Genomic DNA, 24,169 nt, shown 5'->3' on the forward strand with positions numbered 1-24,169 from the left:
GTGGGGTGGTGTGGAGGTGTGGGGAGGTGTGGGGTGGTGTGGAGGGTGTGGGGTGGTGTGGAGGATGTGGGGTGGTGTGGAGGGTGTGGGGAGGTGTGGGTGATGTGTACGGTGTGGGGTGGTGTGGGAGGGTGTGGGGAGGTGTGGAGGATGTGGGGTGGTGTGGAGGGTGTGGGGAGGTGTGGAGGGTGTGGGGTGGTGTGGAGGGTGTGGGGTAAGGTGTGGAGGGTGTGGGGAGGTCTGGAGGGTGTGGGGTGGTGTGGACGGTGTGGGGAGGTGTCGGTGGGGTGGTGTGGAGGATGTGGGTGGTGTGGACGGTGCGGAGAGGTGTGGAGGGTGCGGGGTGGTGTGACGGTGTGGGGTGGTGTGGATGGTGTGGGGAGGTGTGCAGGGTGTGTAGTAGTGTGGACGGTGTGGGGAGGTGTGGGGTGGTGTGGATGGTGTGGGGAGGTGTGGGGTGGTGTGGACGGTGTGGGGGTGGTGTGGAGGGTGTGGGGTGGTGTGGACGGTGTGGGGAGGTGTGGAGGGTGCGGGGTGGTGTGGACGGTGTGGGGAGGTGTGGGGTGGTGTGGACGGTGTGGGGTGGTGTGGAGGGTGTGGGGTGGTGTGGACGGTGTGGGGAGGTGTGGAGGGTATTGGGTGGTGTGGAGGGTGTGGGGAGGTGTGGAGGGTGCGGGGTGGGTGTGGACGGTGTGGGGAGGTGTGGAGGGTGTGGGGCGGTGTGGGGTGGTGTGGACGGTGTGGGGTGGTGTGGAAGGCGTGGGGTGGTGTGGACGGTGTGGGGTGGTGTGGAGGGTGTGGTGGTGGTGTGGGGGTGTGGAGGGTGTGGAGGTGTGGAGGGTGCGGGTGGTGTGGACGGTGTGGGGAGGTGTGGAGGGTGTGGGGCGGTGTGGACGGTGTGGGGAGGTGTGGAGGGTGTGGAGGGTGTGCGGTGGTGTGGAGGGTGTGGACGGTGTGGGGTGGTGTGGAGGGTGTGCGGAGGTGTGGAGGGTGTGGGGAGGTGTGGAGGGTGTGGGGTGGTGTGGAGGGTGTGGACGGTGTGGGGTGGTGTGGAGGGTGTGGGGAGGGTGTGGAAGGTGTGGTGTGGTGTGAAGGGTGTGGGGAGGTGTGGAGGGTGTGGAGGGTGTGGGGAGGTGTGGAGGGTGTGGAGGGTGTGGGGAGGTGTGGAGGGTGTGGAGGGTGTGGGGTGGTGTGGAGGGTGTGGAAGGTGTGGGAGGTGTTGAGGGTGTGGGGTGGTGTGGACGGTGTGGGGTAAGGTGTAGAGGGTGTGGGGTAAGGTGTGGAGGGTGTGGGGAGGTGTGGACGGTGTGGGGTAAGGTGTGTACGGTGTGGGGAGGTGTGGAGGGTGTGGGGTGGTGTAGAGGGTGTGGAGGGTGTGGGGTGGTGTGGAGGGTGTGGACGGTGTGGGGTGGTGTGGACGGTGTGGGTGGTGTGGAGGTGTGGGGAGGTGTGGGGAGGTGTGGAGGGTGTGGGGTAAGGTGTGGGGTAAGGTGTGGAGGGTTTGGGGAGGTGTGGAGGGTGTGGGGTAAGGTGGTGGACGGTGTGGGGAGGTGTGGACGGTGTGGGGTAGTGTGGACGGTGTGGGGAGGTGTGGAGGGTGTGGGGTGGTGTGGAGGGTGTGGGGTGGTGTGGAGGGTGTGGGAGGTGTGGAGGGTGGAGGGTGTGGGGAGGTGTGGAGGGTGTGGGGTGGTGTGGACGGTGTGGAGGTGTGGGTAGGTGTGGACGGTGTGGAGGGTGTGGGTAAGGTGTGGACGGTGTGGGGTAGGGTGGAGGGTGTGGGAGGTGTGGAGGGTGTGGGGAGGTGTGGAGGCTGTGGAGGGTGTGGGGTAAGGTGTGGGGAGGTGTGGAGGGTGGAGGGTGTGGGGTGGTGTGGACGGTGTGGGGTGGTGTGGACGGTGTGGGGATGTGTGGATGGTGTGGGGTGGTGTGGACGGTGTGGGGAGGTGTGGACGGTGTGGGGTAAGGTGTGGACGGTGTGCGGAGGTGTGGAGGGTGTGGGTGGTGTGGAGAGTGTGGGGTAAGGTGTGGGGAGGTGTGGAGGGTGTGGAGGGTGTGGGGTGGTGTGGACGGTGTGGGGTAAGGTGTGGAGGGCGTGGGGAGGTGTGGAGGGTGTGGGATGGTGTGGAAGGTGTGGGGAGGTGTGGAGGGTGTGGGGAGGTGTGGAGGATGTGGGGTGGTGTGGAGGGTGTGGGGTAAGGTGTGGACGGTGTGGGGAGGTGTGGAGGGTGTGGGGTAAGGTGTGGAGGGCGTGGGGAGGTGTGGAGGGTGTGGGGTGGTGTGGAGGGTGTGGGGAGGTGTGGAGGGTGTGGGGAGGTGTGGAGGGTGTGGACGGTGTGGGGTGGTGTGGAGGGTGTGGGGAGGTGTAGAGGGTGTTGGGGAGTGTGGAGGGTGTGGGGTGGTGTGGAGGGTGTGGGGAGGTGTGGACGGTGTGGGGTAAGGTGTGTACGGTGTGGGGTGGTGTAGAGGGTGTGGAGGGTGTGGGTGGTGTGGAGGGTGTGGAGGGTGTGGACGGTGTGGGGTGGTGTGGACGGTGTGGGGTAAGGTGCGGACGGTGTGGGGTGGTGTGGACGGTGTGGGGAGGTGTGGAAGGTGTGGGGAGGTGTGGAGGGTGTGGGGAGGTGTGGGAGGTGTGGACGGTGTGGGGTAAGGTGTGGAGGGTGTGGGGTAAGGTGTGGAGGGTGTGGGGTGGTGTGGACGGTGGGGGAGTGTGGAGGGTGTGGGTGGTGTGGAGGGTGTGGACGGTGTGGGTGGTGTGGACGGTGTGGGGATGTGTGGACGGTGTGGGGTAAGGTGTGGACGGTGTGGGGAGGTGTGGAGGTGTGGGGTGGTGTGGAGGGTGTGGACGGTGTGGGATGTGTGGACGGTGTGGGGTAAGGTGTGGACGGTGTGGGGAGGTGTGGACGGTGTGGGGTAAGGTGTGGACGGTGTGGGGAGGTGTGGGGTGGTGTGGAGGGTGTGGGAGGTGTGGGGTGGTGTGGAGGGTGTGGGGTGGTGTGTAGGGTGTGGGGAGGTGTGGAGGATGTGGGGTGGTGTGGAGGGTGTGGGGTAAGGTGTGGAGGGTGTGGGAGGTGTGGGTGATGTGTACGGTGTGGGGTGGTGTGGAGGGTGTGGGGAGGTGTGGAGGATGTGGGGTGGTGTGGAGGGTGTGGAGGGTGTGGAGGGTGTGGGGTAAGGTGTGGAGGGTGTGGGGAGGTCTGGAGGGTGTGGGGTGGTGTGGACGGTGTGGGGAGGTGTGGGGTGGTGTGGACGGTGTGGGGTGGTGTGGAGGGTGTGGGGAGGTGTGGAGGATGTGGGGTGGTGTGGAGGGTGTGGGGTAAGGTGTGGAGGGTGTGGGGAGGTGTGGGGTGGTGTGGACAGTGTGGGGTGGTGTGGATGGTGTGGGGCGGTGTGGAGGGTGTGGAGGGTGTGGGGTGGTGTGGATGGTGTGGGGAGGTGTGGAGGGTGTGGGGTGGTGTGGATGGTGTGGGGCGGTGTGGAGGGTGTGGAGGGTGTGGGGTGGTGTGGACGGTGTGGGGAGGTGTGGAGGGTGTGGGGAGGTGTGGAGGGTGTTGGGTAAGGTGTGGAACGTGTGGGGTGGTGTGGAGGGTGTGGGGTGGTGTGGAGGGTGTGGGTGGTGTGGAAGGTGTGGGGTGGTGTGGAGGGTGTGGGGTGGTGTGGAGGGTGTGGGGGGTGTGGGGTGGTGTGGAGGGTGTGGGAGGTTGTGGAGGGTGTGGGGCGGTGTGACGGTGTGGGGAGGTGTGGAGGGTGTGGAGGGTGTGGGGTGGTGTGGAGGGTGTGAGGAGGTGTGGAGGGTGTGGGGTGGTGTGGAGGGTGTGGACGGTGTGGGGTGGTGTGAAGTGTGTGGGGAGGTGTGGAGGGTGTGGAGGGTGTGGGAGGTGTGGACGGTGTGGGGAGGTGTGGACGGTGTGGGGTAGTGTGGACGGTGTGGGGAGGTGTGGAGGGTGTGGGGTGGTGTGGACGGTGTGGGGAGGTGTGGAGGGTGTGGGGTGGTGTGGAGGGTGTGGGGAGGTGTGGAGGGTGGAGGGTGTGGGGAGGTGTGGAGGGTGTGGGGTGGTGTGGATGGTGTGGGGTAGGGTGGAGGGTTGTGGGAGGTGTGGAGGGTGTGGGGTCGTGTGGAGGGTGTGGGGAGGTGTGGAGGCTGTGGAGGGTGTGGGGTAAGGTGTGGAGGTGTGGGGTGGTGTGGAGGGTGTGGACGGTCTGGGTGGTGTGGACGGTGTGGGGAGGTGTCGACGTTGTGGGGTAAGGTGTGGACGGTATGTGCGGAGGTGTGGAGGGTGTGGGTGGTGTGGAGGGTGTGGGGTAAGGTGTGGACGGTGTGGGGAGGTGTGGAGGGTGTGGGGAGGTGTGAAGGGTGTGGGGTGGTGTGGACGGTGTGGGGAGGTGTGGAGGGTGTGGGATGGTGTGGACGGTGTGGGGAGGTGTGGAGGGTGTGGGGTGGTGTGGAGGGTGTGGACGGTGTGGGGAGGTGTGGAGGGTGTGGGGTGGTGTGGAGGGTGTGGGGAGGTGTGGAGGGTGTGGGGTGGTGTGGAGGGTGTGGGGTGGTGTGGATGGTGTGGGGTAAGGTGTGGACGGTGTGGGGAGGTGTGGAGGGTGTGGGGAGGTGTGAAGGTGTGGGGTGGTGTGGACGGTGTGGGAGGTGTGGAGGGTGTGGGATGGTGTGGAAGGTGTGGGGAGGTGTGGAGGGTGTGGGGAGGTGTGGAGGGTGTGGAGGCGTGGGAGGTGTGGAGGGTGTGGGGTGGTGTGGAGGGTGTGGGGTGGTGTGGGGAGGTGTGGAGGTGTGGACGGTGTGGGTAAGGTGTGGAGGGTGGGGGTAAGGTGTGGAGGGTGTGGGGTGGTGTGGAGGGTGTGGGGAGGTGTGGAGGGTGTGGGGTGGTGTGGAGGGTGTGGAGGGTGTGGGGTGGTGTGGACGGTGTGGGGATGTGTGGACGGTGTGGGGTAAGGTGTGTACGGTGTGTGGAGGGTGTGGACGGTGTGGGGTGGTATGGACAGTGTGGGGTAAGGTGCAGACGGTGTGGGGAGTGTGTGAGGGTGTGGGGTGGTGTGGACGGTCGTGGGGAGGTGTGGAAGGTGTGGGAGGTGTGGAGGGTGTGGGAGGTGTGGAAGGTCGTGGGAGGTGTGGAGGGTGTGGGGAGGTGTGGGGTGGTGTGGACGGTGTGGGGTAGGTGTGGAGGGTGTGGGGTAAGGTCTGGAGGGTGTGGGGTGGTGTGGAGGGTGTGGGAGGTGTGGACGGTGTGGGGTAAGGTGTGGACGGTGTGGGGTGGTGTGGACGGTGTGGGGTAGTGTGGACGGTGTGGAGGGTGCGGAGGGTGTGGGGTGGTGTGGAGGGTGTGGACGGTGTGGGTGGGTGTGGACGGTGTGGGGTAAGGTGAGGACGGTGTGGGGAGGTGTGGAGGGTGTGGGAGGTGTGGAGGGTGTGGGGTGGTGTGGAGGGTGTGGACGGTGTGGGGTGGTGTGGACGGTGTGGGGAGGTGTGGAAGGTGTGGAGGGTGTGGGGAGGTGTGGGGTGGTGTGGACGGTGTGGGGTAAGGTGTGGAGGGTGTGGGGTAAGGTGTGGAGGGTGTGGGGTGGTGTGGACGGTGTGGGGAGGTGTGGAGGGTGTGGAGGGTGTGGAGGGTGTGGACGGTGTGGGGTGGTGTGGACGGTGTGGGGATGTGTGGACGGTGTGGGGATGTGTGGACGGTGTGGGGTAAGGTGTGGACGGTGTGGGGTGGTGTGGACGGTGTGGGGAGGTGTGGACGGTGTGGGGAGGTGTGGAGGATGTGGGGTGGTGTGGAGGTGTGGGAGGTGTGGAGGATGTGGGGTGGTGTGGAGGGTGTGGGGTAAGGTGTGGAGGGTGTGTGGAGGTGTGGGTGATGTGTACGGTGTGGGGAGGTGTGGAGGGTGTGGGGTGGTGTGGAGGGTGTGGAGGGTGTGGGGAGGTGTGGAGGGTGTGGGGTGGTGTGGAGGGTGTGGGTGGTGTGGAGGGTGTGGGAGGTGTGGAGGGTGTGGTGGTGTGGACGGTGTGGGACGGTGGGAGGTGTGGGTGGTGTGGAGGGTGTGGGGTGTGGAGGGTGTGGGGTGTGGAGGGTGTGGGGAAGTGTGGAGGGTGTGGGGTGGTGTGGAGGGTGTGGGGTAAGGTGTGGAGGGTGTGGGGTAGGGTGGAGGGTGTGGGTAAGGTGTGGAGGGTGTGGGGTGGTGTGGACGGTGTGGAGGGTGTGTGGGAGGGTGTGGACGGTGTGGGGTGGTGTGGAGGGTTTGGGGAGGTGTGGAGGGTGTGGAGGGTGTGGACGGTGTGGGGTGGTGTGGAGGGTGTGGAGGGTGTGGGGTGGTGTGGAGGGTGTGGAGGGTGTGGGGTGGTGTGGACGGTGTGGGGTGGTGTGGACGGTGTGGGGTGGTGTGGAGGGTGTGGAGGGTGTGGGGAGGTGTGGAGGGTGTGGGGTGGTGTGGACGGTGTGGGGTGGTGTGGACGGTGTGGGGAGGTGTGGAGGGTGTGGACGGTGTGGGGTAGTGTGGACGGTGTGGGGTAGTGTGGACGGTGTTGGGAGGTGTGGAAGGTGTGGGGTGGTGTGGAGGGTGTGGGGAGGTGTGGAGGGTGGAGGGTGTGGGGAGGTGTGGAGGGTGTGGAGGGTGTGGGGTGGTGTCGACGGTGTGGGGAGGTGTGGGGTGGTGTGGAGGGTGTGGAGGGTGTGGGATGGTGTGGAGGGTGTGGGGAGGGTGTGGGGTGGTGTCGACGGTGTGGGGAGGTGTGGGGTGGTGTGGAGGGTGTGGAGGGTGTGGGATGGTGTGGAGGGTGTGGGGAGGTGTGGAGGGTGTGGAAGGTGTGGGGAGTTGTTGAGGGTGTGGGGTGGTATGGACGGTGTGGGGAGGTGTGGACGGTGTGGGGTAAGGTGTGGAGGGTGTGGGGTGGTGTGGATGGTGTGGGGTAAGTTGTGGAGGGTGTGGAGGGTGTGGAGGGTGTGGGGTGGTGTGGACGGTGTGGGGAGGTGTGGAGGGTGTGGGGTGGTGTGGAGGGTGTGGGGAGGTGTGGACGGTGTGGGGTAAGGTGTGGAGGGTGTGGGGTGGTGTGGAGGGTGTGGGGTAAGGTGTGGGGAGGTGTGGGGAGGTGTGGACGGTGTGGGGTAAGGTGTGGACGGTGTGGGGAGGTGTGGACGGTGTGGGGTAAGGTGTGGACGGTGTTGGGAGGTGTGGAGGGTGTGGGGAGGTGTGGAGGGTGTGGGGAGGTGTGGAGGGTGTGGGGTGGTGTCGACGGTGTGGGGAGGTGTGGACGGTGTGGACGGTGTGGGGTGGTGTGGAGGGTGTGGGGTAGGGTGGAGGGTGTGGGGAGGTGTGGAGGGTGTGGAGGGTGTGGACGGTGTGGGGAGGTGTGGACGGTGTGGGGTAAGGTGTGGATGGTGTGGGGAGGTGTGGAGGGTGTGGGGTGGTGTGGAGGGTGTGGATGGTGTGGGGAGGTGTGGGGTGGTGTGGATGGTGTGGGGAGGTGTGGAGGGTGTGGGGTGGTGTGGAGGGTGTGGGGAGGTGTGGAGGGTGTGGGGTGGTGTGGAGGGTGTGGAGGGTGTGGGGTGGTGTGGAGGGTGTGGGGTAAGGTGTAGAGGGTGTGGGGGGGTGTGGAGGGTGTGGACGGTGTGGGGAGGTGTGGACGGTGTGGGGTAAGGTGTGGAGGGTGTGGAGGGTGTGGAGGGTGTGGAGGGTGTGGGGAGGTGTGGGGTGGTGTGGAGGGTGTGGGATGGTGTGGAGGGTGTGGGGAGGTGTGGAGGGTGTGGGATGGTGTGGAGGGTGTGGGGTGGTGTGGACGGTGTGGGGTGGTGTGGACGGTGTGGGGTGGTGTGTAGGGTGTGGAGGGTGTGGAGGGTGTGGAGGGTGTGGAGGGTGTGGGGAGGTGTGGGGTGGTGTGGAGGGTGTGGGATGGTGTGGAGGGTGTGGGGAGGTGTGGACGGTGTGGGGTGGTGTGGAGGGTGTGGGATGGTGTGGAGGGTGTGGGGAGGTGTGGAGGGTGTGGGATGGTGTGGACGGTGTGGGGAGGTGTGGAGGGTGTGGACGTTGTGGGGTGGTGTGGAGGGTGTGGAGGGTGTGGGATGGTGTGGACGGTGTGGGGAGGTGTGGAGGGTGTGGGGTGGTGTGGAGGGTGTGGGGAGGTGTGGAGGGTGTGGGGTGGTGTGGAGGGTGTGGAGGGTGTGGGGTGGTGTGGAGGGTGTGGGGTAAGGTGTAGAGGGTGTGGGGGGGTGTGGAGGGTGTGGACGGTGTGGGGAGGTGTGGACGGTGTGGGGTGGTGTGGATGGTGTGGGGTGGTGTGGATGGTGTGGAGGGTGTGGGGTGGTGTGGAGGGTGTGGGATGGTGTGGAGGGTGTGGGGAGGTGTGGAGGGTGTGGGGTGGTGTGGAGGGTGTGGGGTGGTGTGGACGGTGTGGGGAGGTGTGGACGGTGTGGGGTGGTGTGGATGGTGTGGAGGGTGTGGGGTGGTGTGGAGGGTGTGGGATGGTGTGGAGGGTGTGGGGAGGTGTGGAGGGTGTGGGGTGGTGTGGAGGGTGTGGGGTGGTGTGGACGGTGTGGGGTGGTGTGGAGGGTGTGGGATGGTGTGGAGGGTGTGGGGTGGTGTGGAGGATGTGGGGAGGTGTGGACGGTGTGGGGTGGTGTGGAGGGTGTGGGGAGGTGTGGGGTGGTGTGGAGGGTGTGGAGGGTGTGGGGAGGTGTGGAGGATGTGGGGTAGGGTGCAGGGTGTGGGGTAAGGTGTGGAGGGTGTGGAAGGTGTGGAGGGTGTGGAAGGTGTGGGGAGGTGTTGAGGGTGTGGGGTGGTGTGGAGGGTGTGGAGGGTGTGGAGGGTGTGGGGAGGTGTGGAGGGTGTGGAGGGTGTGGGGTGGTGTGGAGGGTGTGGAGGGTGTGGGGAGGTGTTGAGGGTGTGGGGTGGTGTGGACGGTGTGGGGTAAGGTGTGGAGGGTGTGGGGTAAGGTGTGGACGGTGTGGGGAGGTGTGGAGGGTGTGGGGTGGTGTGGAGGGTGTGGGGTGGTGTGGACGGTGTGGGGAGGTGTGGACGGTGTGGGGAAAGGTGTGGAGGGTGTGGGGTGGTGTGGACGGTGTGGGGAGGTGTTGAGGGTGTGGGGAGGTGTGGGGTGGTGTGGACGGTGTGGGAAGGTGTGGACGGTGTGGGGAGGTGTGGGGAGGTGTGGACGGTGTGGGGTAAGGTGTGGAGGGTGTGGGGTAAGGTGTGGAGGGTGTGGGGTGGTGTGGACGGTTTGGGGAGGTGTGGAGGGTGTGGGGTGGTGTGGAGGGTGTGGGGAGGTGTGGACGGTGTGGGGTGGTGTGGACGGTGTGGGGTAAGGTGTGGACGGTGTGGGGAGGTGTGGAGGATGTGGGGAGGTGTGGAGGGTGTGGGGTGGTGTGGAGAGTGTGGGTAAGGTGTGGGGAGGTGTGGAGGGTGTGGAGGGTGTGGGGTGGTGTGGACGGTGTGGGGAGGTGTGGACGGTGTGGGGTAAGGTGTGGACGGTGTGGGGAGGTGTGGACGGTGTGGGGTAAGGTGTGGACGGTGTGGGGAGGTGTGGACGGTGTGGGGAGGTGTGGAGGGTGTGGAGGGTGTGGAGGGTGTGGGGTGGTGTGGAGGGTGTGGACGGTGTGGGGTGGTGTGGACGGTGTGGGGATGTGTGGACGGTGTGGGGATGTGTGGACGGTGTGGGGTAAGGTGTGGACGGTGTGGGGTGGTGTGGACGGTGTGGGGAGGTGTGGACGGTGTGGGGAGGTGTGGAGGGTGTGGGGTGGTGTGGAGGGTGTGGGGAGGTGTGGACGGTGTGGGGTGGTGTGGAGGGTGTGGGGAGGTGTGGACGGTGTGGGGTGGTGTGGAGGGTGTGGGGTAAGGTGTGGGGAGGTGTTGAGGGTGTGGGGTGGTGTGGACGGTGTGGGGTAAGGTGTGGAGGGTGTGGGGTAAGGTGTGGACGGTGTGGGGAGGTGTGGAGGGTGTGGGGTGGTGTGGAGGGTGTGGGGTGGTGTGGACGGTGTGGGGTAAGGTGTGGACGGTGTGGGAAAGTTGTGGAGGGTGTGGGGTGGTGTGGACGGTGTGGGGAGGTGTTGAGGGTGTGGGGAGGTGTGGGGTGGTGTGGACGGTGTGGGGTAAGGTGTGGAGGGTGTGGGGTAAGTTGTGGAGGGTGTGGGGAGGTGTGGACGGTGTGGGGAGGTGTGGAGGGTGTGGGGTGGTGTGGAGAGTGTGGGGTAAGGTGTGGGGAGGTGTGGAGGGTGTGGAGGGTGTGGGGTGGTGTGGAGAGTGTGGGGTAAGGTGTGGGGAGGTGTGGAGGGTGTGGAGGGTGTGGGGTGGTGTGGACGGTGTGGGGTAAGGTGTGGACGGTGTGGGGAGGTGTGGACGGTGTGGGGTAAGGTGTGGACGGTGTTGGGAGGTGTGGAGGGTGTGGGGAGGTGTGGAGGGTGTGGAGGGTGTGGGGTGGTGTGGAGGGTGTGGAGGGTGTGGGGTGGTGTGGACGGTGTGGGGAGGTGTGGAGGGTGTGGGGTGGTGTGGAGGGTGTGGAGGGTGTGGGGTGGTGTGGACGGTGTGGGGAGGTGTGGACGGTGTGGGGTAAGGTGTGGGGAGGTGTGGAGGGTGTGGGGTGGTGTGGAGGGTGTGGAGGGTGTGGACGGTGTGGGATGGTGTGGGGAGGTGTGGAGGGTGTGGGGTGGTGTGGAGGGTGTGGATGGTGTGGGGTGGTGTGGACGGTGTGGGGAGGTGTGGACGGTGTGGGGTAAGGTGTGGACGGTGTGGGGAGGTTTGGACGGTGTGGGGTAAGGTGTGGACGGTGTTGGGAGGTGTGGAGGGTGTGGGGAGGTGTGGAGGGTGTGGAGGGTGTGGGGTGGTGTGGAGGGTGTGGAGGGTGTGGAGGGTGTGGGGTGGTGTGGAGGGTGTGGGGTGGTGTGGACGGTGTTGGGAGGTGTGGAGGGTGTGGGGTGGTGTGGACGGTGTTGGGAGGTGTGGAGGGTGTGGGGTGGTGTGGAGGGTGTGGAGGGTGTGGGGTGGTGTGGAGGGTGTGGAGGGTGTGGGGTGGTGTGGACGGTGTGGGGTAAGGTGTAGAGGGTGTTGGGGAGTGTGGAGGGTGTGGGGTGGTGTGGACGGTGTGGGGAGGTTTGGACGGTGTGGGGTAAGGTGTGGACGGTGTTGGGAGGTGTGGAGGGTGTGGGAGGTGTGGAGGGTGTGGAGGGTGTGGAGGGTGTGGAGGGTGTGGGGTGGTGTGGACGGTGTTGGGAGGTGTGGAGGGTGTGGGGTGGTGTGGAGGGTGTGGAGGGTGTGGGGTGGTGTGGAGGGTGTGGAGGGTGTGGGGTAGGGTGTAGAGTGTGCGGTTGGGCGTTGAACCCTCACCTGCTGTTGACTTTGCTCCTCCAGGTTCAGTTTCACCTCCAGGGACTGTCGTGCTTCCAGAAAAGCTTTGCGATGTTTGCGATCTGCCATGTAATGGGACATAATCCCTACTGTGACTGAACAGAGGTAGATCCCGATGTTGGCCATCAGCTGGAAAAGCAAAACATCAAATCAAGTGTGAGCATCAGGCACTGATGTCTGCTCGTGCACTGGAGGAGTTCACAAACAGTGAAAGGACAGGTAGATTCGCTGAGAGTGAGGGACCAGAGGGATTACTGAGGGTGAGGGACAGTTTGAAAGGAGCAGAGGGATTACTGAGGTTGAGGGTCAGTTTGAGAGGAGTAGAGGGATTACTGAGGGTGAGGGACTGTTTGAAAGGTGTAGAGGGATTACTGAGGGTGAGGGACTGTTTGAAAGGAGCAGAGGGATTACTGAGGTTGAGGGTCAGTTTGAGAGGAGTAGAGGGATTACTGAGGGTGAGGGACTGTTTGAAAGGTGTAGAGGGATTACTGAGGGTGAGGGACTGTTTGAGAGGAGCAGAGGGATTACTGAGGGTGAGGGTGAGGGAGTTGAGAGGAGTTCAGTCATGTCTGATTAACCCTGATTTCAACTCCTCTCCTGTGTCAGGGCCCACAACCCTCACCCGTTGCTCTTTCAAATGTTTTTATTCATCTCCACCTTAAACACATCTAATGATGAGGTCATAGAAACATAGAAAAACTACAGCACAATACAGGCCCTTCGGCCCACAAAGCTGTGCCGAACATGTATTTACTTTAGAAATAACCTAGGTTTACCTATAGCCCTCTATTTTTCTAAGCTCCATGTACCTATCCAAGAGTCTCTTAAAAGAAATTATCATACCGCCTCTACCACCATCGCCGGCAGCCCATTCCACACACTCGCCACTCTGAGTAAAAAAACTTACCCCTGACATCTCTGTACCTACTTCCAAGCACCTTAAAACTATGCCCTCTCGTGTTAGCCATTTCAGACCTGGGGAAAAGCCCCTGACTATCCACACGATCAATGCCTCTCATTATCTTGTACACCTCTATCAGGTCACCTCTCATCCTCCGTCGCTCCAAGGAGAAAAGGCCAAGTTCACTCAGCCTATTCTCATAAGACATGCTCCCCAATCCAGGCAATATCCTTGTAAATCTCCTCTGCACCCTTTCTATGGTTTCCACATCCTTCCTGTAGTGAGGTGACCAGAACTGAACACAGTACTCCAAGCGGGGTCTGACCAGGGTCCTATATAGCTGCAACATTAGCTCTCGGCTCCTAAATTCAATCCCACGATTGATGAAGGCCAATACACCGTATGCCTTCTTCACCACAGAATCGACCTACGTAGCAGCTTTGAGTGTCCTATGGACTCGGACCCCAAGATCTCTCTGATCCTCCACGTTGCCAAGAGTCTGACCATTAATACTTTATTCTGCCGTCATATTTGATCTACCAAAATGAACCACCTCACACTTACCTGGGTTGAACTCCATATGTCACTTCTCAGCCCAGTTCTGCATCCTATTGATGTCCCGCTGTAACCCCTGACAGCCCTCCACACTATCCACAACACCCCAACCTTTGTGTCATCAGCAAATTTACTAACCCATCCCTCCACTTCCTCATCCAGGTCATTTATAAAAATGACGAAGAGCAGGGGTCCCAGAACAGATCCCTGGTACACCACTGGTCACCGACCTCCATGCAGAATATGGCCCGTATACAACCACTCTTTGCCTTCTGTGAGCAAGCCAGTTCTGGATCCACAAAGCAATGTCCCCTTGGATCCCATTCCTCCTTACTTTCTCAATAAGCCTTGCATGCGGTACCTTATCAAATGCCTTGCTGAAATCCATATACACTACATCTACTGCTCTACTTTCATCAACGTATTTAGTCACATCCTCAAAAAATTCAATCAGGCTCATAAGGCACGACCTGCCCTTGACAAAGCCATGCTGACTATTCCAAATCATATTATGCCTCTCCATATGTTCATAAATCCTGCCTCTCAGATCTTTTCCAACAACTTACCAACCACTGAAGTAAGACTCACTGGTCTATAATTTCCTGGGCTATCTCAACTCCCTTTCTTAAATAAGGGAACAACATCCACAACCCTCCAATCCTCTGGAACCTCTCTTGTCCTCATTGATGATGAAAAGATCATTGCCAGAGGCTCAGCAATCTCCTCCCTCGCCTCTCACAGTTGCCTAGGGTACATCTCATCTGGTCCCAGCGACTTATCCAACTTGATGCTTTCCAAAAGGTCCAGCACATCCTCTTTCTATATGCTCAAGCTTTTCACTCTGCTGCAAGTTATCACTACAATCGCCAAGGTCCTTTTCCATAGTGAATACTGAAGCAAAGTATTCATTAAGTACCTCTGCTATCTCCTCCGGTTCAATACACACTTTTCCACTGTCACCACTTGATTGGTCCCCTTTCACTGCTGCCATCCTCTTCCTTTCCCTACTCTTCTGAGCCACAGGGCCAGACTCTGTTGCTTCCCCCAGGTAGGCCGTCTCCCCCAACAGTACTCAAACAGCAGTACTTATTGTTAAGGGGGACGGCCACAGCGGTACTCTCTAGTATCTGACTCTTGCCTTTCCCTCTCCTGACTGTTATCAAGTTATCTGTCTCCCCAGGCCCCGGGGTGACTTCCTGCCTATAGCTCCTCGCTATCACCTCCTCACTCTCCCTGACCAGACGAAGGTCATCGAGCTGCATCTCCAGTTCCTAAGGAGCTGCAGCTTGACACACCTAGCGCAGATATGGCCATCTGGGAGGCTGGTAGTCTCCAGGACCTCCCATGTCTGACACTGAGCACAGAGAACCGGCCTCACACACATTCTTTCTGTCTGTATTCTAAACAGATAACCTACCTTGCCTCAACCCTTTATCGCCTAAGCACCGTTGAGCCAAAGCCTTCCTACTCTGTCTCCCTCTACTCTGACGCCTGCTCTGTCAAGCTGTCTCTGGCTGTTCTCCTTCCCACTTCAGGATATCGTGGATGTGATCAGAAACATCCCGGACCCTAGCACCTGGGAGGCAAACTACCATCCGCGTTTCTTTCCTGCGTCCACAGAATCACCTGTTTGACCCAACTATAGAGTCCTCTATCACTGCTGCCATCCTCTTCCTTTCCCTACTCTTCTGAGCCATAGGGCCAGACTCTGTGCCAGAGGCGTGACCACTGTTACTTCCCCCAGGTAGACTGTCTCCCCCAACAGTATTCAAACAGGAGTACTTATTGTTAAGGGGGACAGCCACAGCGGTACTCTCTAGTATCTGACTCTTGCCTTTCCCTCTCCTGACTGTCATCCAGTTATCTGTCTCCCCACGCCCCAGGGTGACTTCCTGCCTATAGCTCCTCTCTATCACCTCCTCCCTCTCCCTGACCAGACGAAGGTCATCGAGCTGCATCTCCAGTTCCCTAACCTGGTCCCTGAGGAGATGCAGCTCGACGCACCTGGTGCAGGTGTGGCCGTCCGGGAGGCTGGGGTGTCCCCCACCTGCAGGAGCAGAGAATAGCACAGATTCTTCATCCTCTGAGACAGGACATTTCTGTGCAGATAAAAATGTCTGCAGGCACAGTGTGAGGAACCCGGCATCCGGGAGAGCTGCTGGGTGAGGGAAGAAATTGTCCACAGTTTAAGTCAAAACGCTGCATAGGACAGGACACTAAATCCCGTGAGGAACAGAAATTTAAAACCCCATGAGGGACAGGGATTTCTCAGTTTTAAATAGCCATTAGTAGTGCTGTCTTCTTGAACCTGCTGCTTGTTTCTTTTTAACATATCAGAGTTTCCCAATGAATTCACTCCCTCTCTTTGTCTATTCCATGTTTATCCTTTTCTGGTCAATAAACATCTCCCAACCCACATCCACCCGTGTTGCTCAGTACTTCACAGGCCTTTTCCTTCCTTCTACCACCACTCTAATTCCACCACAGATAGTCCCAAGCCCGGCTATAAAACAAGAAGATTTGGCCATGGGGCTAGGAACTCTGGCACATAAAATCCCAGAGCTCCAGAAACACCATCAGAAGCCGTCTGAAGACCTCATTCCCTGGAGAGGAAGGATCTCCCTCCAGAAGACGTACGAAGACGTGGCGAAAGCACAAGCCACGGGGCTGATCAATCTTCAGCACTAGACTGAGGACTCTGGTGAGCTGCTATCAGTGGCCTGCGTCCCAGTAGGGGGGATGGGCCTGTCCCAGTAGAGGTGATGGGCCCTGTCCCAGTAGGGGTAATGGGCCCTGTGTCCCAGCTGGACTGATGGACCCTGTGTCCCAGTAGAGGTGATAGACTTGCACTGGGACTTGCATAAGGAGAAGAAGACGACCATTATAATTCTCTAGGAAGAGGTGCAGTCGACGTTTCGGGCTGAGACCCTTCATCAGGACTAACTGAAGGAAGAGTGAGTAAGGGATTTGAAAGTTGGAGGGGGAGATCCAAAATGAAAATTTTGATTTCATTTTGGATCTCCCCCTCCCCCTCCAACTTTCAAATCCCTTACTCACTCTTCCTTCAGTTAGTCCTGACGAAGGGTCTCGGCCCGAAACGTCGACTGCACCTCTTCCTAGAGATGCTGCCTGGCCTGCTGCGTTCACCAGCAACTTTTATGTGTGTTGCTTGAATTTCCAGCATCTGCAGAATTCCTATTGTTTGTGACCATTATAATTCCTTCAGTTAGATACTCATGGACCAGTTTTCCCATAGAGATTTTGGTTCTCAGTGAAATTTATATTAGTTTCAATTGTAATTAATTTCTTAGTCCATTTTTGCTAATGCTATCTCTGTTCCTATTGGATTTCCTACAAGGTAGAATTGGAAGGAGGAGGATCACCAGGCACAGGTGAGGAGAGAAGGGCAGCACCTGCCCATCACCTTCTCCTTCCTTTCTCCTATGGCCCACTCTTCTCTCCAATTGATTCCTTCTTCTTCAGCCCTCTTCCTTTTCCACCTCTCACCTCCCAGCTTCTTACTTCATCCCTCCTCCCCACCCACCTGTCTTCAACTATCATCTTCTACCTTGTATTCCTGCACCTCCCTCCAACTTCTTATTCTGGCATCTTCCCTCTTCTTCTGCAGTCCCGAGGAAAGGTCTCATCCCAAAACATTAACTGTTTATTCATTTCCCCAGATCTTGCCTGACCTGCTGAGTTCCTCTAGCATCTTGTGTGTATTTCTCTGGATTTCCACAACTGCAGAATCCCGTGATAAGGATTTCCTCCAATCTTGGTTTCTAACTAGTTTCCCATTTTCAAACATCATGTTGTGATCACTCTTCCCCAGAGAATCCTTCACTGTGAGATCACTAATTAATCCCATATCATTACAATGTCAACACCATAATTACCAGTTTTGTGGCTGTCCTGAGAGTCTACATGTGTTAACCGTCCTATAATCTTTCCTTATGACTCCTTGGGAATTTGATTTCATCAGTGAATACAAAGTTTGTTTTGATACCTGATTTACAGGCCCCCTATCCTTTTGTAATTAAAGGTGTTGGGCACCAAAGTGATGTAGTTGGGGACATCAAATACTAGCACGACACATACGGTAAGTACAAGGGCTCTCAGAAGCGCAGATGTACAGGGTAACAATGTTTTCTTCTCCTTCCCTTCCACTGACACAGACTTTTCGGATGAATCTAGAACTAGAGGGCATAGGGTTAAGTCGGGAATGCAGAGCTTTAAAGGGAAACTGAGGGGCAACTTCTTAACACAGAGGGTGATGGATGCTCTGGGAGTTAAAAAAAACATTCCCCTCAAATCTCCTGTAAAACCCTACAACCCTCCACCCAGGTATCATCCTGGTGAACATCTTCTACATCATACCTCAAGCTGTCACATCCTAGCTGAGGTGTGGATACGGGGCCTGTACATTACACTCCACGGGTAGCCTGACCATAAGAGAGGAGCAGAGTTAGGCCTTTCAGTTCATCCAGTCTGTTTCGCAATTCCATCATGGATGATTTATTATCTCTCCCAATCCTATTCTTCTGCCTTCTCCCTGTAACCTTTCTTGCCCTGACTACTCAAGAGCTCGTCAATCTCCATTTTAAATATATACAATGACTTGGCCTCCACAGCCATCTCTGGTAATGAATTCCACTGACTTACCACCCTCTGGCTAAAGAAATTCCTCCTCTTCTTTGTTCTAAATAAACATCCCTCTATTCTGAGGCTGTACCCTCTGATCCTAGACTCCTCCACTACAGGAAATATCCTCTGCACCTCCACTTTAGCTAGGCCTTTCCATTTTCGACATGTTTCAATGAGATTTCCCCCTCATTCATCTACACTACAGCAAGTACAGGCCATCAAACGATCCTCGTATATAAACCTTTTCAATCCTGGAATTATGATGTGTCTTACTTACACTCAGGGTCATGGTCTATCAGTGCAAGACTGCCTTCGTCACTGTGCTATTGACCGGTTTCTAGATTCAGCAAAATTGTCTATGTCACTGGAAGCCTCCGTACATCATCCTCCCCACCCATAGGTTAGTCTGTCTGCACCTGCTTTTAGTAGGCCATCTGGCCCATCGAGTCTGCTCCGTCATTCAATCATGGCTGATCCTCTTTTTTTCCTCTTCTCCTCAACCCCAGTTCCCGGCCTTCTCCCCGTAACCTTTGATACCATATCCAATCAAGAACCTATCAATCTCTGACTTAAATACACCCAACGACCTGGCTTCCACAGCTGCATCTGGCAACAAATTCCACAAATTCACCACCCTTTGGCTGAGAAATTTCTTGGCATCTCTGTTTTGAAAGGGCACCCCTCTATCCTGAGGCTGTGCTCTCTTGTCCTAGACTCTCCCATCATGGGAAACATCCTTTCCACATCTCTGCCTAGGCCTTTCAACATTCAAAAGGTTTCAATGAGATCCCCTCTCACCCTTCTGAATTCCAGCGAGTACAGACACAAAGCCATGAAACGTTCCTCGTATGATAACCCTTTCATTCCTGGAATCATCCTTGTAAACCTCCTCTGGACCTTCTCCAATACCATCACATCTTTTCTAAGATGAGCGATCCAAAACTGTTCATAATATTCAAGGTGAGGCTTCACCAGTGTCTTATAAAGCTCCAGCATTACATCCTTGCCCATTGAGTCTACTCCACCATTCCATCACGGCTAACTTATTATCCCATCTCAACTCCATTCTCCTGTCTTTTCCCATAATATTTGACACCCTAACTAATCAAGAAACTATCAACCTCCACCTTAAATATACCCAATGACTTGGCCTTTGCAGAATTACATGGCAACGAATTCCACAGATTCACAACCCTTGGCTCAAGAAATTCCTTCTCATCTCTGTTCTAAATGGACATCCCTGTATTCTGAGGCTGTGCCCTCTGGTCCCAGATCAATAAGATCCTCCCCCTCATCATTTTTCTAAATACCAATGAGTACAGGCCTAAAGCCATCAAATGCTCCTTATACATTAACCCTTTAATTCCTGGGATCATGCTCCTGAACCTTCTGAGGTCCCTCTCCGATGCCAGCCCATCTTTTCGTTACACGTGGGGCTCCAGACTGCTCACAATACTTCTCATGTCATCTGACCAGTTCCCTATTAGGCCTTAACATTACATCCTTGCTTTTATATTTTGCTTCTCTCAAAACAAATGCTAACATTCCATTTCCCTTCTTCACCATTGATTCAACCTGCAAATCAACCTTTAGGGAATCCTGCATAAGGACTCCAAAGTCTCTTTGCACCTCTGATTTCTGAAATTGCTCCCCGTTTATAAAATACACAGAACCTTTATTCCTTCTACCGAAGTGCATGACCAGCACTTCCCGACACTTCTCAATCTGCCACTTCTTTGCCCATTCTCCCAATCGGCAGATTCCCTGCTTCCTCAACACCACCTGTCCCTCCACCTACCTTTGTACCATCCGCAAACTTGGCCTCAAAGCCATCAAATCCATTGTCCAAATCATTGACATACGATGTAAAAAGAAGCGGTCCCAATACCACTGGTCACCGACAGCCAACTAGACTAGGACCCTATATTCCCACTCGTTTTCTCCCCCCAGTCAGTAAATCTTCTAACCATGCTAGCATCTTTCCTGTAATACTATTGCCTCTTTTCTTGTTAAACAGTCTCATGTATGGCACTTTGTCAAAGGCCAACATCCACTGACTCTCTTTGGTCTACCCTACTCGTTATTTAATCAAAGAATTGGAAACGTAGAAACCCTACAGCACAATACAGGCCCTTCGGCCCACAATGCTGTGCCGAACATGTGTAGAAATTACCTAGGGTTACCCATAGCCTTTATTTTTCTAAGCTCCATGTACCTATCCAAGAGCCTCTTAAAAGACCCTATCGTATCCGCCTCCACCACCATCACTGGCAGCCCATTCCACACACTCACCACTCTGCGTAAAAAATTATCCTTGACATTTCCTCTGTACCTACTTCCAAGCACCTTAAAACTGTGCCCTCTTGTGTTAGCCATTTCAACCCTGGGAAAAAGCCTCTGACTATCCACACCATCAATTCCTCTCATCACCTTATAGACCTTTATCAGGTCACCTCTCATCCTCCATCGCTCCAAGGAGAAAGCTCACTCAAGTTCACGCAACCTATTCTCATAAGGCATGCTCCCCAATCCAGGCCACATCCTTGTAAATTACTTACACTCAGGGTCATGGTCTAGCAATGCAAGACTGCCTTCGTCACTGTGCTACTCACCTATTTCTAGATTCAGCAAAATTGTCTATGTCGATAGATTCTGGCATGGTTCTGGAGGACTGGAAGATTGCAAATGTCACTCCGCTATTTAAGAAGAGGGCAAGGAAGCAAAAAGGAAATTATAGACCTGTTAGCTTGACATCGGTGGTTGGGAATTTGTTGGAGTCGATTGTCAAGGATGAGGTTACAGAGTACCTGGAGGCATATGATAAGATAGGCAGAACTCAGCATGGATTCCTTAAAGGAAAATCCTGCCTGACAAACCTATTACAATTTTTTGAGGAAATTACCAGTAGGCTAGACAAGGGAGATGCAGTGGATGTTGTATATTTGGATTTTCAGAAGGCTTTTGACAAGGTGCCACACATGAGGCTACTTAACAAGATAAGAGCCCATGGAATTACAGGAAAGTTACATACGTGGATAGAGCGTTGGCTGATTGGCAGGAAACAGAGAGCGGGAATAAAGGGATCCTATTCTGGTTGGCTGTCGGTTACCAGAGGTGTTCCACAGGGGTCCGTGTTGGGGCCGCTTCTTTTTACATTGTACATCAACAATTTGGATTATGGAATAGATGGATTTGTGGCTAAGTTTGCTGACGATACGGAGATAGGTGGAGGGGCTGGTAGTGCTGAGGAAACGGAGAGTCTGCAGAGAGACTTGGATAGATTGGAAGAATGGGCAAAGAAGTGGCAAATGAAGTACAATGTTGGAAAGTGTATGGTTATGCACTTTGGCAGAAAAAATAAACGGGCAGACTATTATTTAAATGGGGAAAGAATTCAAAGTTCGGAGATGCAACGGGACTTGGGAGTCCTTGTACAGGATTCCCTTAAAGTTAACCTCCAGGTTGAGTCGGTAGTGAAGAAGGCGAATGCAATGTTGGCATTCATTTCTAGAGGAATAGAGTATAGGAGCAGAGATGCGATGTTGAGGCTCTATAAGGCACTGGTGAGACCTCACTTGGAGTACTGTGGGCAATTTTGGTCTCCTTATTTAAGAAAGGATGTGCTGACATTGGAGAGGGTACAGAGAAGATTCACTAGAATGATCCTGGGACTGAGAGGGTTAACATATGAGGAACGTTTGTCTGCTCTTGGACTGTATTCCTTGGAGTTTAGAAGAATGAGTGGAGACCTCATAGAAACATTTCGAATGTTGAAAGGCATGGACAGAGTGGATGTGGCAAAGTTGTTTCCCATGATGGGGGAGTCTAGTACGAGAGGGCATGACTTAAGGATCGAAGGGCGCCCATTCAGAACAGAAATGCGAAGAAATTTTTTTAGCCAGAGGGTGGTGAATCTATGGAATTTGTTGCCATGGGCAGCAGTGGAGGCCGAGTCATTGGGTGTATTTAAGGCAGAGATTGATAGGTATCTGAGTAGCCAGAGCATCAAAGGTTATGGTGAAAAGGCGGGGGAGTGGGATTAAATGGGAGAATGGATCGGCTCATGATAAAATGGCAGAGCAGACTCGATGGGCCGAATGGCTGACTTCTGCTCCTTTGTCTTATGGTCTTATGGTCTAAATCTCCTCTGCACTCTTTCTATAGTTTCCACATCTTTCCTGTAGTGAGGTGGCCAGAACTGAGCACATTACTGCAAGTGGGGTCTGACCAGGATCCGATATAACTGTAACAATATCTCTCGGCTCTTGAACTCAATCCCACGGTTGATGAAGGCCAACACACCGTATGTCTTCTTAACCACACAGTCAACCTGCGCAGCAGCTTAGTGTCCTATGGACTCGGACCCCAAGATCCCTCTGATCCTCCACACTGCCAAGAGTCTTACCATTAATACTACATTCTGCCATCATATTTGACCTATCAAAATGAACCACCTCACACTTATCTGGTTTGAACTCCATCTGCCACTTCTCTGCCCAGTTTTGCATCCTATCAATGTCCCGCTGTAACCTCTGACAGCCCTCCACACTATCCACAACACCCTCAACCTTTGTGTCCTCAGCAAATTTACTAACCCATCCCCCACTTCTTCATCCAGGTCATTTATAAAAATCACGAAGAGTAAGGGTCCCAGAACAGATCCCTGAGGCACACCACTAGCCACTGACCTCCATGCAGAATACGACCTGTCTACAACCACTCTTTGTCTTCTGTGGTCAAGCCAGTTCTGGATCCACAAAGCAATGTCCCCTTGGATCTCAATCCTCCTTACTTTCTCAAGCCTTGCATGGGGCATCTTATCAAATGCCTTGCTGAAATCTATATACACTCCACCTCTGGCTCCTACCTTCATCAATGTGTTTAGTCAGATCCTCAAAAATTCAATCAGGTTCGTAAGGCACGACCTGCCTTTCACAAAGCCATGCTGTCTGTTCCTAATCATATTATGCCTCTCTAAATGTCCATAAATCCTGCCTCTCAGGATCTTCTCCATCAACTTACCAACCACTGAAGACTTACTGGTCTATAATTTCCTGGGCTATCTCTATTCCCATTCTTAAATAAGGGAACAACATCTGCAACCCTCCAATCCTCAGGAACTTCTCCCGTCCCCATTGATGATGCAAAGATCATCGCCAGAGGCTCAGCAATCTCCTCCCTCGCCTCCCACGGTAGACTGGGGTATATTTCATCTGGTCCCGGAGACTTATCCAACTCGATTCTTTGCAAAAGCTCCAGCACATCCTTTTTCTTAATGTCTACATGCTCAAGGTTTTCAGTCGCTGTAAGTCATCCCTACAATCGCAAAGGTCCTTTTCTGTAGTGAACACTGAAATATCTATTCATTAAATGTCTCCGCTACCTCCTCCGGTTCCATACACACTTTGCCACTATCACATTTGATTGGTCCAATTCTCTCACATCTTATCCTCTTGCTCTTCACATACTTGTAGAATGCCTTGGGGTTTCCTTCATCCTGCTCGCCAAGACCTTCTCATTGCCCCTTCTGGCTCTCCTAATTTCATTCGTAAGCTCCTTCTGCTAGCCTTATAATTTTCTAGATCCCTATCACTACCTAGTTTTTTGTACCTTTTGTAAGCTTTTCTTTTCTTCTTGACTAGATTTACAACAGCCTTTGTACACCATGGTTCCTGTACCCCACCATCCTTTCCCTGTCTCATTGGAACGTACCTATGCAGAACGTCATGCAAATATCCCCTGAATATTTGCCACATTCCTGCTGTACACTTTCCTGAGAACATCTGGTTCCAATTTACCCAAGTTCCTGCCTGACAGCTTCATATTTCCCCTGACTCCAATTAAATATTTTCCTGAAACACACACAAAATGCTGGTGGAACGCAGCAGGCCAGACAACATCCATAGGAAGAAGCACAGTTGACGTTTTGGGCTGAGACCCTTCGTCAGGACTAACTTAAAGAAGAGATAGTAAGAGATTTGAAAGTGGGAGGGGGAAGGGGAGATCCGAAAAAGTATCTCTTCTTACAGTTAGTCCTGCCGAGAGGTCATGTTACAGCTATATAGGACCCTGGTCAGACCCCACTTGGAGTACTGTGCTCAGTTCTGGTCGACTCACTATAGGAAGGATGTGGAAGCCATAGAAAGAGTGAAGAGGAGATTTACAAGGATGTTGCCTGGATTGAGGAGCATGCCTTATGAGAATAGGTTGAGTGAACTCGGCCTTTTCTCCTTGCAGCGACGGAGAATGAGAGGTGACTCGATAGAGATGTATAAGATGATGACAGACATTGATCGTGTGGATAGTCAGAGACTTTTTCCCAGGGCTGAAATGGTTGCCACAAGAGGACACAGGTTTAAGGTGCTGGGGAGTAGGTATACAGGGGATGTCAGGGGTAAATTTTTTACTCAGAGAGTGGTGAATGCGTGGAATGGGCTGCCGGCAACGGTGGTGGAGGGTCTTTTGACAGACTTTTAGATAGGTTCATGGAGCTTAGTAAAATAGAGGGTTATAGGAAAGCCTAGTAATTTCTAAGGTAGGGACATGTTCGGCACAACTTTGTGGGCCGAAGGGCCTGTATTGTGCTGTTGGATTCCTATGTTTCTATGTTTTTATGTTTCTATCCCTCTTCAATGCTATGGTAAAGGAGATAGGATTGTGACAGATTCTAACAGATGTGTCAGGCAAGATTGTCCCTTAAGGAAAGCATGCTGATTCTGGCCTATTTTATCATGTGCCTCCAAG

The 24,169-nt window shown here is 55.5% G+C and overlaps 1 protein-coding gene across 2 annotated transcripts in view; it reads right to left on the reverse strand.

Moving 5' to 3' along the window:
- The window catches only part of adcy3a (adenylate cyclase 3a), a 209,619-nt gene that overhangs the window by 178,320 nt on the left and 7,130 nt on the right, over window positions 1–24,169 (reverse strand). For both annotated transcript variants that reach the window (XM_072264686.1, XM_072264687.1), the window contains exon 2: window positions 11,305–11,454. In XM_072264686.1, coding sequence (XP_072120787.1) covers window positions 11,305–11,454 — 150 coding nt within the window. The remainder of the gene's footprint in view (window positions 1–11,304; window positions 11,455–24,169) is intronic.

Source organism: Mobula birostris, chromosome 8 (assembly GCF_030028105.1).
Source record: "Mobula birostris isolate sMobBir1 chromosome 8, sMobBir1.hap1, whole genome shotgun sequence".
NCBI classification, from domain to species: domain Eukaryota; kingdom Metazoa; phylum Chordata; class Chondrichthyes; order Myliobatiformes; family Myliobatidae; genus Mobula; species Mobula birostris.